The sequence below is a fragment of the Carlito syrichta genome, unplaced genomic scaffold (genome assembly GCF_000164805.1).
Source record: "Carlito syrichta isolate Samal-C Ts95f unplaced genomic scaffold, Tarsius_syrichta-2.0.1 Scaffold316060, whole genome shotgun sequence".
Lineage (NCBI taxonomy): Eukaryota > Metazoa > Chordata > Mammalia > Primates > Tarsiidae > Carlito > Carlito syrichta.
Genome location: NW_007260156.1, coordinates 91,791 through 108,949, shown reverse-complemented (window position 1 = coordinate 108,949; position 17,159 = coordinate 91,791). Strand labels below are relative to the sequence as shown.

The 17,159-nt window shown below is 40.6% G+C and overlaps 1 protein-coding gene across 2 annotated transcripts in view; it reads right to left on the bottom strand.

Annotated features, from left to right (window-relative positions):
• GALC (galactosylceramidase) overlaps positions 1-17,159 on the bottom strand; it is a 62,750-nt gene that overhangs the window by 45,249 nt on the left and 342 nt on the right. Inside the window, exons 2-6 of one of the 2 annotated variants that reach the window (XM_008073756.2) lie at positions 10,164-10,232; positions 9,853-9,916; positions 8,563-8,676; positions 6,050-6,189; positions 4,103-4,141 (exon numbers count right to left, since the gene is read on the bottom strand). In XM_008073756.2, coding sequence (XP_008071947.2) covers positions 4,103-4,141; positions 6,050-6,189; positions 8,563-8,676; positions 9,853-9,916; positions 10,164-10,232 — 426 coding nt within the window. The remainder of the gene's footprint in view (positions 1-4,102; positions 4,142-6,049; positions 6,190-8,562; positions 8,677-9,852; positions 9,917-10,163; positions 10,233-17,159) is intronic. The other variant, XM_008073757.2, reaches the window with a different exon arrangement.

Genomic DNA, 17,159 nt, shown 5'->3' with positions numbered 1-17,159 from the left:
AGCAGGTGCTCAATAATATTGATTGAATTAAGATAAGAAAAAACAAAGAATGGCACAATCTCAATTCTAACTTTTCTCAACCAGGGAAATTTCCAATTAATATGCTCTTTTTGGAGGCAAATAATAAAATCTCGAATTAAATCCATGGTATATTTTTCAATGGCTGGTTTCTTAAAACAGATGTACATTTTAGAAAATGTGGTGGGAATGAGAGTGGCCATCCAAGTTCATCTTTCAAACAGGGTCAGTTGAGTCTAGGCCACCCTAGAAGCAATATGAACAGATCCTTAGTAGTGAATAGGGACGAGAACTCAAGAAGCAGTAGGACTGAAAATCCCTATCCCTCTAGCAGGAGCTCAGTCTTGAGTTTTATCACCTTGAAGTTCTTTTTTATTCTTCAGGAGAAGGAAGAGCAACTTGGTAAAATCTTCACTCACCACGATGGATGTATCTCTTTTCTTCAGTCTTATTCCTAGACAATCCCTTGCAAGATCGCTTACTGTTTTATGCAGCATATTTGAATAACATTCCAAAATAGACACAGCTACAAGCTGTGATTTCTAAATAAGTCTCCATCTCTAAGTCAGTATGAATAGCAACATTCTATGGAGAAGGTTTTATCTGCCATGTTTTGAGATGCTGTTGTGTTGTGGAAACCTTCTCCTCCAGAAAAAGCAGAAGCTCTATTTATAAGGTAAATGAAAAGGAAGCTGTTCTGGCTAAACTGAATAAGGGTCCCAACCCCACTTCCATTTCCATCTACACCCCCGGATCCTGGATGAGATTTTCCAATTTTAAAACCCTAAGAATAACACTAAAAACCAGAATAAATCATAAAAATAAGTAGCAAAAAATAAACTTAAAAAAAAACAATGCCAACCGGGCATGGTGGCTCAAGCCTATAATCCCAGCACTTGGGGAGGCTAAGGCAAGAGGATTGCCTGAGCTCAGGGCTTCAAGATCAGCCTGGGCAACTTGGTGAGAACTCATCTCTACAATAAGCAAACAAACAAATAAAAAGCCAGGCATAGTAGCATGCACCTGTAGTTCCAGCTAAATGGAAGGCTGAGGCAAAGGATCGCCTGAGCCCAGCACGTCAAGGCTGCAGTGGCTGTGAGCATTCCACTGCACTCCGGCCTGGGTGACAGAGTGAGACTCCAACTCAAAAAAATTTAAAAAAAAAAACAAAACAATGCCCTTGGCATCTTTACATAAATTTCTTGTTTGTATAATTATATTTACATCCTCCCTTTAAAACAAATCCTTATTATTTGCAGGGGTCATCTTAATACACTATATGAAATTTGTATTTTTCAAGGTTATCTAACCTAAGCACCTACATTCACTTGTCATTACTAAATGCTTTACAACAAGCATTTCAACAAACAGAACACAGATCCCAATTTATTTTATCTCATTTTGCTACAAAAATAGCAAACACAAACTAAAAGTTTCTACATCCTGAGACATTTTACTCCAGGAAAAGGAAATAAAGTCTGAACTGTTAAAACACTGATAATGAGTCTTAGAGTAACAATTAGTCTTTCAAAACAGTTAAGGTGAATTAGAATGTACTAGAGTCAGCAACAGACTTTTAACAGTAAAATGAAAAGAATTAAAATAAAATAACAGCCAGCCTAAATCATTAGTTCAAAAGAAAATGGAAACCATACTCTAATGCTTCCCTCAAATGAGATGAACACAAGAGAAAAGCATGTATATTCATAAGAAAACAAAGCATAAGCTATGAAATGTCAAATGTGGGTATTTAAAAAGGTCAGCACCTTTTACTACAAAGATTCTTTAGCGTTACAATCCATGTGGTTACAGGGTATACATCACACATGCACTGCCTTGGCCCCTGCTCTTTCAGCTCTCATCACACATGCACTAACCTGGCTTCTAACCTGTCCTCTCCTGGCTCTTGTCACACACACACTGACTTGGCTTCTGCTCTGTCCTCTCGCAGCTCTCATCAGACTTGTCCTCACAGCAGTAACGACTTGCCACTCATAATCCTTGCACTTTGATCTTACGCTAGATCTATTGCACCACCTCCCACACTCACCCTGCCCCCACCATACCAAATAGAAATGCCTGCAGCCTGGAACTGACCTTGAGTTACCTGGCTCTGGCAGCAATGGCTCCTCTCAAATCCAAGTCTCTCCTCCTCTACAACTAGTGATTAGTTATAAAGTGCCATTTACTCCAGTAAGTACATTAGCTCCCTGGCTGGAATCAGAGCCCCTACTTCTCTTCATTTGTCTAATCAGTCTTTTATGACCTGCTTGTCCCTCAAACGCCATCACCTCTCAGTCTTCACTCCTTGCACATGCTAGGCCCCTGCCTTAGCAAACTGGAAGTTCCTCCCCTCCCCTTCTTGAAGATTCCACTACACACCACCTCTTCCCATAGACTTCCCTAATCTACCCAGGCAAAGATGTCATCTCCTCTTTGAGCCTGAGAACACAGTATGTGCGTTAGTTCATTAGAGAAATTACGACAAATTCTAGTTGTCCACAGCTGACTCTACACACACCCTTTCAGCCCCCGAAGTGAACTCCTTGGGGACAGGAAAAGTATTTTCTGCCCTTGTATTCCAACCATGTGCATAATGTCAATAAGCTGATGTTGAGTAAATACTTTCTGACTGAATGAATGAAAGAAACGTATTGGATATTATCTACTTAAGAACATAAAACACTCAATGCAAAGAATATGTTATAAGCCGGGCTCCGTGGCTCAGCCTGTAATACCACGCCTTTGGGAGGCTGAGGTGAGTGGATTGCCTGAGCCCGCAGGTTCAAGACCCACCTGGGCAGCGAGACCTCATCTCTACAATAAATCAAAAAAAATCAGCTGGGCATGGTAGCGCATGCCTGTAATTCCGGTTACTGGGAAGGCTGAGGCAGAAGGATCGCCGGAGCCCAGCATGTTGAGGCTGCGGTGGCCAGGAGTGGCCACTGCACTCCAGTATGGGTGACAGAGTGAGACTCCAACTCAAAAAATAAAAATAAAAAATAAAATTTTCTAAATTAAAAAATTTTTAAAAAGAATATGTTATAAACTGGAATGAAATATAACCACATAATTATATTTCTTAGGGAAAAGATACATGAAACAAGACAAATGGAACCAAAAATTAAACTAGAAAACAGTTCCCTCTAAAAAATAAAACTGTCAGCTGGGCTGAGTGGCTCAGCCTGTAATCCTAGCACTTTGAGAGGCCGAGGCGAGTGGATTGCCTAAGCCGGTGGATTCGAGACCCACCCAGGCAACTTGGTGAGACCTCGTCTCTACAATAAATCAAAAATTAGCCGGGCGTGGTAGCACACGGCTGTAGCTTCAGCTACTTGGAAGGCTGAGGCAAAAGGATTGCTGGAGCCCAGCAGGTCAAGGCTGCAGTGGCCAGGAGCGTGCAACTGCACTCCAGTCTGGGCAACAGAGTGAGACTCCAAATCAATCAATTAATCAATAAAACTGTCATTTGTTTTCCAATTATAGAAGTAGCTGCTATTCTCAGTTTTCTCTTTCCTGGAAAATAGCAATAATAGTAGTTACCTCATGGGGAGGTTGTGAGAACTAAACAGAGATAAATATTTAGGAAAAGTAGCTCAAAAATAACACAATATGCAAATGTTACTGCTACCTCTTTGCTAGTCACAAAGAGAAACATGCTATATAACACACCTCAATATTCCAAGGAAAACAAGAATGAGAATTTATGCAATGCATTTTGACATAAACCAATGAAAGAAAAAGCTACATTTTGTGAAGTTCTAAAGTATAAAATCTTACAAATGTTTTATAATATCTATCATAATTCCAAAACTAATAAACTCTAAAATAGGAAAACTGAAAATTCAACCCAACTCTTTAGACAAAGGCAATTCAGGTCTTACAAAGAATTATATGTGCTTTAATATCAGAAATATAAACATTATCAAAATTTTGCTTGAATCTTATTTTACAACTAGCAAATTAAGTAACTGTGGTGTAAAAAATATGGTATCTCTACTACAAATTTTCTACTAATTCCTGTGTATGAAACTATAAGGAATAATTCACTAATAACTTAGAAAGATATTAAAGTTGTACAGACCTTGATATAACTAATATCAAATGACCTCTCATTCCAAACCTGAAAAACAAAACATCAAAGAAGTCTGAATTGAAGGTGTTTAAATGTCACAGAGTAGGCAATGTCATTAAGATACCACTTCTTCCATCATCTTTCATAATTATCTGATAAGGCATTTTTCTTACCTTATAGAATAGCCTGCCATAGAATTTATAGATAGTTTTAAGACAATATAACTTCTTAAAGTTAAAATATTTGAAGGATATTTTTCAAAAGTCATTTAATCCAGAGATTTCCAACAATTAAATATTCATTCATTCAACAAATATTGACAGTGTAGTATGTATCAGGGATTTAACTGGTCACTAGAACAGATATATAGATTACTGTGATAATCCTGACAAGATCCCTACAGGTACACCTGAAAGCCAAATATTAGTAAGTACAGTGTAGAAGAGATTCTTTAAACACAGAGAATCACAATGATATGCTAGATCACAAAAAAAACTCTTAATGAGGACAGATAAAAGGACACACATGAATCTCGGGTTTGAGATCATGAAGCATGGGGGTTTAGAGTTGAAAGAGGATGTCAATCATTGTCATTTGACAGTTGAGAAAACTGTTAATAACAGAGATGAGCCTGGAGTCAGGTGCTATAATTGTTTTCACTTCAATAATACAGGAGTTTTTTGTTTTTGTTTTAAATCAAAGTTGCTTTGATTATCAAGTAATTATCAAGAGTCTAAGAAAGATGTGAATCACCCATATTATTTGCCAGAAATTTTTTCTAAATGTGACTGTACCACAATAGAAAGTCATTATACCCAAACCTACATTTCTACTTACTATGGGTTTAAAATGTTCTGACATTTAAGAAAGCTCTCATATACAAACTAATTTTCAGTTATACTTTGGAAAAGGACCCCAAACACAAGCCTATTCTTGCTTCTGGCTTCCAATGGCTATTGTTCCTCCTCACATCATCATCCTATAAGGCCGCAGTTTAGATAAAACTGTACCTGTACGGATCTTCCAGTGTCTGCCTCTCACCGAATTCCTTAAGAGATTATTAATTTTGATATCCTAGAACATTGCAGTCACAATTCCTGCAACACAGCAGGGGTTCAATAATTGCTTGCTGATAATTAAAATCATGATTGCATGAAAACTTGTGTGTTTTGACAGATGGTATGTTCATAAGCAGATGTTCACGGAGCCCCACTGTGTGTGTGTGAGGCTCTGTGGGGTATGAAGCAGTCTGAAGCCTCCAGCCTGCCAGCCAGACAAGCTGGAAAGACTGATTTCATGTTTTACACTTTTTAAATCATTAGACAATGTGAAGCAACAGTCTGGGACAGGTAGAGGTAGAATTCAGACAGTCTTTCAAATCTGGTCCATTGCCACCCAATGTATTTGTATTTGTACTGCCTGGAAGCTAAACATGGTCTTTAGTTTTAAATGATTACATAACTACTTGTACCTTAAAAAGGAGCCTTAATATTGCCTTTTGACCCAAAAACCCAAAACTGTTTATGCTCCAATCCCTTAAGAAAAAGTTTGCCAATCCCTGGTTTAGAATAACAATAGAAGACTCACAGAATAAAATGAGAAAAATCACCAAACTTTATAGTTTATAGAGTATTGCAACAAACACAATAATGTGTTTAAAACTAAAGAAATTAGGAAAAGCTTTAAAGAAGGAGATTGTTGTGTTGGGATGGTATAAAAAAAAAACTTCAGTGAAAGTATATACTTAATACAGTTTTCAAGAGTGGGAAGAAGAGTTTGGATGGCAAAGAGGAGAATAAAAGGTCACATGTGGTTAATTTGTTTTCTTATCAGACACCAATAGAAATAGTCTCATGACACAAAATGGTGAGTCAACAATGTGCCACAGTACCAGATTAATTTTAAAAATTACAAATAAATGCCCAAAAATGAATCAAATTTTAATTTTTTACTAACTCCAATGTAATCAATGTCCAAGTCGTGATAATGCTTGGCACCCACAATCCAGGTCACGACATAGTAGGCAGTCAGCTGGAGATTGACATAAGGCCAGTTGAAACCTTTTCCCAGCCATCCAGGGAACGACCACGGCAACCCTGCAGAGAGAAGGAAAGAGTCAAGGGAAGAATGGGTATAGTAGCACCAGAAATACTAAAACAACAACAAAAAAGCACTCAGCCAAGCAAAAGACCAATACAGATCTGACTAAAGGAAAGATGGTATTCCACACAAAAAATGCCAAAATCCTTTCCAATCTATACACACTATAATTTCTTATTGGTCCCCAGAGTCAGGTCCCATAATTCCAAATGCTATTTCCAGGAAAAAGAAAAACAAATAGCAAATACAAACACCTCTCTCAAAGACACTTTCCAAAAGAAAGAAAGGTACCATACATTTTAACTTAACATTTCTACTCTCTATTGGGTTATATAATATTCAATTTCTGTGTTCTGAGATAAAATCAAAGAGCTCTAAAAGGCTTATGCGAAACTACTCCTACGAGGTAAGTACAACACAAATTTCTTATCACTAGTACAACTTCTTAAAACTTAAAACCGATTAAAATATTAGGCAATCTAATTCAGCAAAACCAGTTTGTCAATATATCAATATAAATGGCAATGACTCAATAGGAAAATGTACCTTTGTTAAATGATACACACCAAATAAGTCCAGATTCTTTCAATAACTCTGATTATTAAGTAAAAGAAACGGAGAAGAGTAGAAAAGCACTAATTATGATTCTAAATCCAAGTAGCTACTAATATACCAAAATAAGCTCAACAGTTAAGTTCCTTAGCTGACAAATATATTACCAAACTAGGTCACCACTGAAAAAATGAAAATCAAAAGGACAAAATGCTTATTTGTCTAAACTCAGGAGGACTGCCTAAGAGTATTATACGAGAAATGTGACATTATAATAATAGAACATTTGAACACAATGAAATGCTCAATACAATCTGAAGGCCCACCATGTGTAAGTCTTTGTTTAGATATGATTTAACAGCCAGGTTTTCAACATTTAAATGAGGTCTGACCCTGGAAGCAACCCAGTGAGAATGTGCTACATTCAGTGGAGCTTTTACTGCTCAAAACATTTCTGGAATCTCATACAACAGCCCACTTAGAAAGAACACACTCATCCCTTGTTTTTTTTTTTTGTTTTTGTTTTAGAAAATATTACTCTTATTCACTGATTGTTGAGAACATTATTTTTAAAATAACTCAAGATCAAGACTTTATTTATTTATTTTTATTTTTTATTTTTATTTTTTTTGAGTTGGAGTCTCACTGTCGCCCAGACTGGAGTGCAGTGGCCGCTCCCGGCCACTGCAGCCTCGACCTGCTGGGCTCTGGCGATCCTTCCGCCTCAGACTTCCGAGTAGCCAGAATTACGGGCGAGCGCTACCACACCCAGCTAATTTTTTGATTTTATTGTAGAGATGAGGTCTCGCCTGCCCAGGCGGGTCTCGAACCCACGGACTCAGGCAATCCACTCACCTCAGCCTCCCAAAGGCGCGGGATTACAGGCTGAGCCACCAAACCCGGCTGAGATCAAGACTTTAAAACAAATCATTAACTTCACTTAACTTAGTCTGAATGTAATCCTGTTTCAAAAACTCAAATCTATTTCAAATGGTGAAAGTATCCCATCATATTGGATGTCTGAAATACTCCACATGTCTACAGCCATACCACCCAGAACACACCGACTTTGGTCTCAGATGTACTTCACAGGCCCTAGATGCATTACCACAAACTGTGAAATGAATACAGGCCCATTTGAACAATAACCCAATGATCCTTCTCCTAGAAACTCGGACGCACAGGAGCAGAAACTGGAGACTGGATTTTTTTTGGTATCCCTAGTCTATAGAACTGTGTGCAGCATGTCACTAAGGTTCACAAACAAATAAAAAACATTTCTGTATGTACCTCTTCTAAAAACAGGGTCTACCACTGCATGTAATTTCATAAATAGTTTTTAGAAGAGTATGTACCTCTTCTAAAAACAGGATTTACCACTACATGTAATTTCATAAATAGTTGGGTGAACTACTGCATATAATATGCAATTTTGTAAACAGTATTAGCTTTTTACAGTTTTTTAAATGAGAGATTCTGGTCAAGAAAAGTAGTTCGGCAACCCAGAAAGAAAAAATGAAATAAGGTTCTGAAACTGATTTTGTCATTTACTAACTGTGGCATAAACTAGGTCAGAGGCATAACTTCTCTGAGCCTCCACTGCTCTTTCATAAAATGAAAAGAGTAACATCTGCTCCAGAGGTATTATAAAGCTCTGATACAAGGTCAAAGAGAGGATCACACCTGGCACATGCTTGCACACCAGTGGTATTAACATCAGTAGTGCATCAATCTTAATAGAGATTCCACCAATATGAATCAGAATTTAAAAGTTAAGGGAAAAAAGATGGTGGAAGCATTGCAACATCATTCCTTACCTATGAGTGTGATGTTAGGGTTCCTCTTCTTGGCTTCCTTCATTAACCACCACTCATATCCTCGGAAATAATTCTCGTCTAGCGCATAGTGCATGTGGGAGGGCTCAGTGCCATCTGAACGGAGGAGAGCAAAGAAGGAAATGACCCGTGGATGGTGCTGCCTGGGACAACCCCCACACATGCACATGCACACACTTCACTAAAGCAGTTATTCCAATCCCAGTCCTGACATTGGGCAAATAAGAATAGTCTCACATAACTTAAGGATGGATGATCGAAGCATATCGTTTCATCTCTTTTTCATTATCCTAAGCATTGTAAAGGTCTTAAATAATAAAACCACAACTTTGTACCATATTAAAAGAAATGTTATTAACTCATATAATTAAAGATGCCTTGTACTACATAATGCTAGACTCTCCATCTCTCTATGGGTTTCAAATCCCTGCATCCAACTTCAAGTTCACATTACCTCGACTTCTAGCATCTCAATTCTGGAAGTGAACGGGATTCCTAAGCCCCAATACTCAGACACCCTAAGCCTATAATATGTCTTGATATAGCAAGAGTATCAAGAAAGAAGAAATGAGTACACAGTTCCACCATAACAATAACAAAATTCTATGGTAACATCTACAGTTAGTTGATGTGACATCTTCATAGTGTTGAGGTGGGTAACTGACACCCAAGTCCCTGTGCATTCCCACAGTCTACAAACATCTGCCCTTGCTAAGTAGGGCCTTCCAAGAAGAGGGCCCTTACCCATTTCTTCTTAAAGGTAAACATCAGAATTCACAAGAACTGCCTGCTTCTGTGTCTCTCCCTCTAATTTAGCATCCGCAGATGAAACGGGCCAGTCATGATCAATTCTGACTAGAAGGTTTTGACGATAAAATACAGACCCTCTGAAACAGCTGGGAGAAAGTTTCTGTTATGGGGGATTTCTTTTGTTTTCTTTATAGTATTTTCTTTCAACATAATTGAACACTAATACCACCACACGGATCTATCTGCTTAACAAAAATTCCCAATTCAGTAGCAGGAACACAACATACAGAAGATACGCTAGAGTTCACTATAGTGAAATCTGGCCTATAAATGATAAGCCATATCTAAACATTGAAAAAATTCTTTTTTCTTCTTCTTGGAAACCAAAGACTTATAAACTGCTAGTTGATGCAGTATTCCACAAAGGTATTCCACAAAGTCAATCAAAATAATGACGATGAAGGGTGTCGATATGGTTAGATATAAAGAGTTGGGGGGATCCCATCTCCCAAATTCTCCTACCTGTTGTCTGCCCATCTCCCCCTATTTCCACTTTTAGAATGTGCAAAGAGGCACCGAAGTACGGCTGTGGAGAGAAGTAATGATATTAGCATGGTGCTTCCTCATAGAAAGCTTCAAGACAATTCCTAATTGTTGCCTTTGGCTTTACAGGTGTGAAAACAAAAGCAAAACTTCAAGTAACAACTTACTCCAAAAGTAATTGTCATTTCCTCAAAAACAAGAATTGTTAAGCTTAAAAATTCTATGGGTGAAATTCACCATACAGTTTCTAAGATATCACAGGTAACATAAAATAAATATGTTTTCATTACCTTAAAGAGATAATCCAATATTTGAGAACGATAGGGCTCTGGGTAATTTACAAGAAGTCGGGAGGTTGCCTAAAAAAGAAGAAAAGTTTCAAAAATATAAATCTAAGAACTCTAATTATGAACACCTGGCTATAGTGCTCATGCACACAACCCGGAATACCCAGGTTTAGCCAGTTCTTGGGAAGGTCAATTGTGGAAAGTCACATTCAAGGTTTGTCTGCCCCTCCTGTGCCAATCACTGGACAAATAGGGCTGCTGTTTGTCTAGCAGCTAGAAGGTTCCCTTCTGCTGGGTTGGGAGATGAGTTTGCTAAAACCGTTGTTGAACTCCATAATTACAAACCTGTCCTAAAACTTAGGCTTTCTATCTTAAGACCAATTGGCAAGAACAAAATCTCCGGGCTAGGGTGAGAAGGATGAATCTCAGGTAATGTTTCCCCTCAACATCTTCCAGAAAACTATTATTAAGCAGCATGTAAGTTCTATCTGCTACTACTAAGAATGACCAGCTATCATCCCCAGCCCGAGCTGTACCAAGACTGCCATTGGGACACATGGAAGGACGGAGGTGGGCAGTGCAGGGACCAACACCTGATCCTATGGGGCCGTGGGTGATGACCGCTTGAAAAAGTAATCACCATACCAGCAACTGGTCCATAATCTACCCTCTGGGAGGCAAAGTAAACAAGAGAACAGAGGCAGGTGTTCAGCACAAAAGAGCAGCACGTCTGTGGGCATGGAAGCCAGACAGCCCTGGGTGCACACCCCGACACCTACCAGGTGTGTGCACAGCAGGGGCAAGACACTCAACTGTATGGCACTCAGCTTGCTTTTAAATCCTCATATACATCACCACTGACATCCTGGATGTGTCCCTATCTATTCTCATACCCCCAGTGGGGCAGACTCCCGGAGCTGCTCTCTAGTTACTCATTCCACCTACCTCAACCCACCTCAAACCACGCACAGCACTTGGACCTAACTCTGCTCCTTCTTGTGCACTTGCCATCCTTGTAATGAACAACCTCCATCTAAACCATAAATCTGGGTCACCCTTGCCCCAAACTTCCCACCCACCCTTGGTCACCAAGACATCCTTAATGGCCCTCAAATCTGTCTTCTACCCTTCAACCCCAATGACTTTCCTCTGCCCTCCACATTCATTAGAATAACATACATGGTCTCAGGGCCCCCCTGTATTCCATCCTGCACACCACTTATCAGAGTAATCTTCCCAATACAAAGCTGGAACCATGAAACAATCCGTTTAGACCTGCCAAGACCTCCCCTCCCCCAAGAGCTTTCAGGATAATGTTCAAATTGCTGTTTTACACCCACATCCCTGCATTATTTGGATCCTCGCTGACCCTGACCCTTATCGCTCACACACCTTCTATCTAGACATATCCAACTATGTTCCCCTTCCTTCTACCTGGAACACACCTCACATCCTCACATGAACAATGCCAGTTCACCATTGAGCTTTCAGCTCAAACTCTACCTTGTCAGGGAGGGATACAGCTCTCCTTGTCCACTGATGTGATGGATGCCTCTCCTCCCAGCTCCCCTGGCATCGGGTCCATTTCTCTGCCATAACACTTCTAATTCTGTGCCCACATCTCAACTTTACTTTTCTGACTCAAGTTCCTTGAGGACATGGAAAAAAAAGTAGTGTGATATGTCTAGATAGAAGTGAGAAAGGGTGTTTTGATTTGCATTTTTCTGATGATTAGTGAGGCTGAGTAAAAAAGAAGAAGAAGAAGAAAGGATAAAGAGTGATAGGGGGAGTTAGAAGCATCCAAGGCGGCCACCGTGGAGCAGCAGACTGGCACTACTCTGGTGGAGTAGGGCAGAGAGTACAGACCCAGCTACCAAGAGAGTTACCCCGAGCGCTTTTGAACAGGTGCAGCACCCTGCACCCAGCAAAGGTCTCTTTGAACACACAAATATTTAAGGGTTTGGGGTGCAAAACTGAGCAAGCAGAGCTTTATCCTGAAAGCTTTTAGGGAAGGGGAAATCTTGGCAGGTTTAAACAGAGTATTTCATGATTACATTTGTGACTTATTCACAGTTCATATCCCCACTCTTTGTTATATATGTAAACACTTCGTTTAATATTTTCATTTTTTTTGTTGTTGTTGCACTGGTCCAGGCAACATAGCGTAGAAGGCTTTGAGTCAAATGGAGTTTGTTTCCTGATATCATCATTTGCAAGCTATGTGAACATGGGCAAATTATCATAAAGTAGGTTATCTTGCTCATCCAGCTATTGTACAGCTAAAATAAGATGTACGTAAAGGACTTAGATTTAGCACAGTACCTGGTACAAAGTCAGAACTCAATAAAAGGTAGGTGTTATATATACAAATTTTTAAAAATATATCATTCTCTTACAGCCTAGCAGAGGCTCAAATATTAAAGCACTCTTTAAATGAATGAACATCGCATATACATACTAACACATCCCTGACCCTAGGGAAACAACACATTATTAAAGCATTCTTTAGATGAAGGAACACCGTATATGCACACTAACATGCCTGTGACCCGAAGTAAACAATGCATTATGCCATCAGAACTGTGTTTTGCTATTTGGGGGCTATTTTGCCCTCTCTGCAGTCCTACATTAAACACAGAAAGTACCAGCTTTAGGTGGACACACCATCTCATTATGCTATTACAAACCTACAATCACACTTAATGCAAAAGGGTAAGTTAAAAGCAATACAAGCAAATGTTGAAATGTACTACCAAGCAATAACACATTATGAGATTACTAACCACACAGCCTGAATAAGGCCTGCAGCTGTTTACAAACCCAGGAAGAAGACTTGGGAACAACATTTCTTCATTCAAAGAGTATGAAATAACCTCCTCCTCCCTAATTCCTCCCTTGGTTATGAGCCAAGATCATCAGGTTCCACACACCATCTTGAGTCTTTCACATCCATCCTCACAATGCTCCTATCGGGCAAGTATCACTGTATCTTCGAAAAAGAAAAAGGGACAAGAGAGAAGTTAAATAACCTGCCAATGCCATACAGTGAATGGCAGAGCCCAGAGTGGACCCTGGCAATCTTCTGGAGTGCACTATTTTTTTTTTTTTGAGTCAGAATCTCACTGTCACCCACTGCAGCCTTGACCTGCTGGGGTCAGGTGATCCTTATGCCTCAGCCTTTCAAGTAGTTGGAACTACAGGCATGCACCACCATGCCCAGCTAGTTTTTTTTTTATTTATTGTAGAGACAAAATCTTGCCAAGTTGCCCAGGTTGGTCTCGAACCCTGGTCTCAAGCAATCTTCTCACCTCCGCCTCCAAAAGTGCTAGGATTATAGGCTTGAGCCACTGTGCCCAGCTTGGAGTGCACATTCCTAACTACCTTCTGTACCACACTGCCTTCCCTATCTGATGTGACAGTTGAATGAGAGCATTCTAAACACTTACTGCTGCGGGTTGTGCTAGGTACCAGGGACTTCACAAAGTTTAAAGTGGTGTGCAAACACGGTGTGGCAACCATTTTCATTCATCTACTGAGCTCCCACAATGAGTAATGCATTACACACAGGAACCATAAGAACTGGTGGACAGCCTACGAGATTGGGAGTTTCCTCCTCAGGTTATGAAATGATTCCTCTCATTTTAATAACTTTACATTGACCTTAAACACAATGAAACTAAAGATTTCCATTTTTTCATAAGCTTATACACTAGATTTAATATCACAAGTAAAGGTGTCAGAAGGAGAGACAGGGCCTCATTTTATGAACTATTGGCTATTTCAGGTTTAGGCCTAAAATATAAAAAAGAGAATGGTAATAGTAAAGAACAAACACATTAGCTCATTAGCCCACTGGTTCTCCTGAAATGTACATCAGTGCCTGTTGGTGAGGCTGAAAATTAGAAATAAATGTGTAAAAATCAGGAAGGATCAGGTGAGTTAGGGAGAAAATAGTTCCCCCAGCAGAAAGTCATATCATGTGGCCAGACTACAGGCCAATCATGCGTGCAGCAAGCAAACATTGAACTTGTTGCTAGCTCCATCTGCCTCAACTCACAAGACCCACGAGTTCAACCTTAACATTTTCAAATAAAACTAGTCCTAGATGTGATTTCGGGAACAAAACAAAAAGCAAACCTCTCTCACCCAAAGGTCTGCCACCATAAAGCCAACAGGCCCAAAGGTAACAAACAGAAGAGGCTAAAACCAAGACAATAGTTACAAAGAGCATGGGATCAGAGCAAGTAAGCACAGGAACCAAGAACACTCATGCTACCAGAGGAAGCTTCCAGTCCAGGAAGCTGCCTGTCAGCATGACCAGGGGACTAAGGAAACATGCCATGCCCACTCAAAATTTTACACAATCTTGCTGAGGTGTCAGGTAAATTCTATAGAATGCCCTTATCAAAAGAACTCATCCCAACTGCCACAACCAAGAGAAGCATGCTGATTAAAAATGTAATGGGGGATCCCAGCTGTAACATTGGAACAGAAAAAGAGCATTGAGTAAAATCAAGGAAATGTGAAAGAAGTATAAGCTTTAGTTAGTAATCAATATTGGTTGTGACAAATGGACCATCCTAATGTAGGATGCTGATAATAACAAAAATTGGCTGCAGGGTGAGAACTCTTCATAATTTTTCTGTAAATCTAAATCTATTCTAAAATTTAAACAAATGTAAAAAACTCATTCCCTGCTGATATCCTTGAATCAGAAAATAAATCTCTCAATAATTAGTATGAAATTTAATTGGTGTATTTGCTGAAAAGAGGATCTTTAGTCCTCACTCCAGAACTACAAAGTCAGAATGGGGTAGGGAAGATAGAATCCGCCTTTTAACAGGCACGCCTGGTGACTCCTATGCACCCCAAAGAGAAGAGTCAACACATCCCTTCTCTTCACACACAGAAACAGCCACCAATAAGGCAGAGGCCTGTCCCTGTCAGGAGGTAATTCACCTGGAGTCTTGAGCCTCCTTGGGCCTCCAACAGTAAACAACCCTGGAATATAGTGGATAATTGTTGAGCTTCCCATTAGGAAGGGGAAAAAAAAGGTCTCAGGTAGTGTCATAAAGAGACCTCAAGCTACTAGTCACGCCTTCAAACTGAGGACTAGACCTGTCTTTTTTGCCCCTTCCAAATTCCTAACTAAAAGATTTGGCGAGTTTATTGTCAGACAAGGACTCACCAACAGGGTCTTATTACTCTACCACTCTATATCCTAAAGTATTTTATAGCCCTGGAGACACGGGGATCAGATCTACCCATGTCTCTGAAGCGGATGCCCAGGAAGCCACAGTCTGGCTCTCCCCTTTACCTCTCTAGCTCTTCCTCTTTCTCCTCTTTGTATCCCCCTGCCTTCATTGTCCTTAAATTATGTTCCCTTGAGCACCATCTTTACTGTCATCTCATTTTACATCTCCCTTTAGACCACCTCATCCAGTCCTATGGCTTTTGTACCAACGTTACACTCATCACTGAAATCCAGGGATTCAGCTGGATTTTTCCCAAGGTCTGTCCCTCATGTCAAATGTCTTCTGGACACCTCACCTGAATGGCCTACAGGGACTGCAAACCCAAGAAGACTCCTGCAACTTCTGTCCTCCCACAGTCCTCCTGCTCCACACTTCTTACCTTTAAGGACTAAACTCTAACCTTTTCATCTCTTATTCAAGTTCCTAAGAGGTTGGGGAGCCATGCCGAATAAGGTCTCATCAGAAAAGCTTTTATCATCTTATTACCATATATACTGAACTTTGTTTTCTAACCTGACTGGCATAACATCACACAACAGATAAAGAAGGAAATCAAAGTATGTTAGGATCCTGCAAAGCCATCTCTTGGGGACTCCCAGACTCTGGAAGCCTTGCATATCTTCTTACCTATCCAAACACTTACCTACCCTCTCTGAAGTTTGCCCAAGTATAGGGCTTCTTCTACACATCAGCAAACCTGGAGTTCCCCACCCCACCCCCATCTTAACAAAGCAACTCCTCTACTGATTTTCCAAATTCCTTAGATAGGAACTACAAACTACCAATCAAGAAAGAAATCATTGACTCCATCTGTTACCTACAAGCTCCCACTTGGAAATGTCCCTCCTTCCCAGGTCAAGCATATGGAAAAAAAAAAAAAAACATGTAATTGATTTATTATTTCTTGTAACCTATGCAAGCTACTATTCAACCACAATGGGCACACATTTTCGGGACCTCCTGAGGATGGGTATTCCCGGGCTTAAGTCCTCAAATTTGGCTCAGAATAAACCATCTTAAAATATTGTACAGAGTTGGCATCTTTTCATCAACAAAACAGAACCTTATCAGGCACTACCGCCTCTGGGAAGGCTTCCATATCCAGCAACAGATGCCTAGGGCTTCTGACTCCCCCCAAAAGGAAGACACGCAGCCAAGTCATCCCACGAGGGTGCCCTGTTTCTTACACACACACCCGGGCTCTCTGACACACACACACACACACACCCGGGCTCTCTGACACACACACACACACACACACACACCCGGGCTCCGGGCTCTCTGACACACACACACACACACACACACACACACACACACACCCGGGCTCTCTGACACACACACACACACACACACACACACCCGGGCTCCGGGCTCTCACACACACACACACACACACACACACACACACCCGGGCTCTCTGACACACACACACACACACACACACCCGGGCTCCGGGCTCTCACACACACACACACACACACACACACACACACACCCGGGCTCCGGGCTCTCACACACACACACACACACACACACACACACACACCCGGGCTCCGGGCTCACACACACACACACACACACACACACACACACACACACACACACCCGGGCTCTCTGGTCCCTTCTGGAGCGACCATTCCTCCCTAAGTGCCGTCTCCGCGACATGCCAGGCCCCATGGGGTGGGTTCAGGGTTCGAGCCCCGGCCTCGCCACTACCCAGACCTGCCACTTCCTCGCTGGA